Consider the following 1,324-nt stretch of genomic DNA (forward strand, 5'->3'; position numbering starts at 1 on the left):
CGGATGCTACGCCCGGTAGTAGAGCCAGTGGGCCTGCTAGTAGTATGAGTCTCAGTTCAAGCGCCTCTCGCGCGCGACTGGGAATCACCAATGGAGGTAGTGAGCATCGTAAAGAACGGGGCTCCAGAAACAGAAAGTAAAGCATGATAATACTACATGTACTGAATTGAATATGCTAATAACTAAAGGCTGCTATGGAATTTACCCTCTGGGGTGATCAGTGCTTGACCAAATACACTCGCTACGTTCTCTAAGGTACCCACAAGCTGCAGCATCGGCGTCAGCATGTCGAATTTAGAGTCGAGTCGCACCACGCGATTACTAGCCTCATCCCAATCAAAGCGTACGGAACCACGCATTACAAGACGCTGGTTTAATAATCTCGTACCAAGCGGTGATACTTCGTCTTCGCTGACCAAATGCGGATACAACTGATGCAGTGTGTTCCCGGTGATTGTCAGACTGATGGTCATAGTGGCAAGTAGTGAATCTGTTGTGACCTGTTGAAGTCGCTTGAGCTGAACGTTAACGTCGCCATGGAAAATGGAAAAGAGTCTCCAGTTCTCGAGGATCCCCTCCGCTCCACCAATGACCCCGTCCGTCACATCCGACGCCATACTCGCCTTGAGAAAGTCGAGCTGTACGTGTTGACGGATTTTCTGTGGTGGTGTAGACGACGACGTTGACTCCGGTGCGAACTTCGGCGTCATGTATCCGTGACGGAAGAGTCGGAAGTACTCGGTAGCTACGATCCAGGCACTCTCATCCGTTGGTGTGCGACGAATGATTAGTTGTCGCTGAGCTTCCAGGTCTGCAATCTCGCCTTGCAACTGTTGAATACTTGCGTTCAGTTTGTTTGCATGCTCGCGTTGTCTCTGTCTGTATCTGGCCTGGTTGATTCTGCACCGTTCGCGTCGACTAGCGGAGACCTTCATCTTCCGTTCTCTCTTCGGTTCCAAAGAGAATTCTTCCTCCACGATGTCATTGGTGGCTTGACGTTTATAACCGACGAAGTTATTGTTATGGAGTGGGGCGACACGCTGTACGGCGCCTCCGATGACAGTGTCGCTGAGCGGAAATCTGTTGGGCGGAAGGAGAAAGCTGCTGGCCATGGTGTCGCTCTGAGCCGGAGAATTCCGAAATGACAACTCAGCACTCACTCAGACAATTTTGCTGCCTATACCCGATACGTACAAGAAACGAGACGGTAATTTTGTTCGGTCATCAGCGATTACGTGCTGAGGACGTATCGTCAACAGCGATCGCGTGTTGCGATGCGCACGGCAAACAGAATGGTCGAAATGGTCGGATGGACATGTGGACA

At 50.9% G+C, this 1,324-nt stretch overlaps 1 protein-coding gene across 1 annotated transcript; it reads right to left on the reverse strand.

Annotated features, from left to right (window-relative positions):
* Positions 1 to 140: 140 nt before the first annotated feature.
* PPTG_20128 (hypothetical protein) lies at positions 141 to 1,169 on the reverse strand. Its single transcript, XM_008918774.1, has one exon. The coding sequence runs from the start codon at positions 1,110 to 1,112 to the stop codon at positions 183 to 185; it is 930 nt and encodes a 309-aa protein (XP_008917022.1). The 5' UTR covers positions 1,113 to 1,169; the 3' UTR covers positions 141 to 182.
* Between the last annotated feature and the right edge of the window lie 155 nt (positions 1,170 to 1,324).

This window comes from Phytophthora parasitica (assembly GCF_000247585.1).
Source record: "Phytophthora parasitica INRA-310 unplaced genomic scaffold supercont2.306, whole genome shotgun sequence".
NCBI classification, from domain to species: domain Eukaryota; phylum Oomycota; class Peronosporomycetes; order Peronosporales; family Peronosporaceae; genus Phytophthora; species Phytophthora nicotianae.

Excerpts from the sequence above, each read along its gene's own strand:
- PPTG_20128 (XM_008918774.1), bottom strand. The coding sequence starts at position 1,112 with ATGGCCAGCAGCTTTCTCCTTCCGCCCAACAGATTTCCGCTCAGCGAC.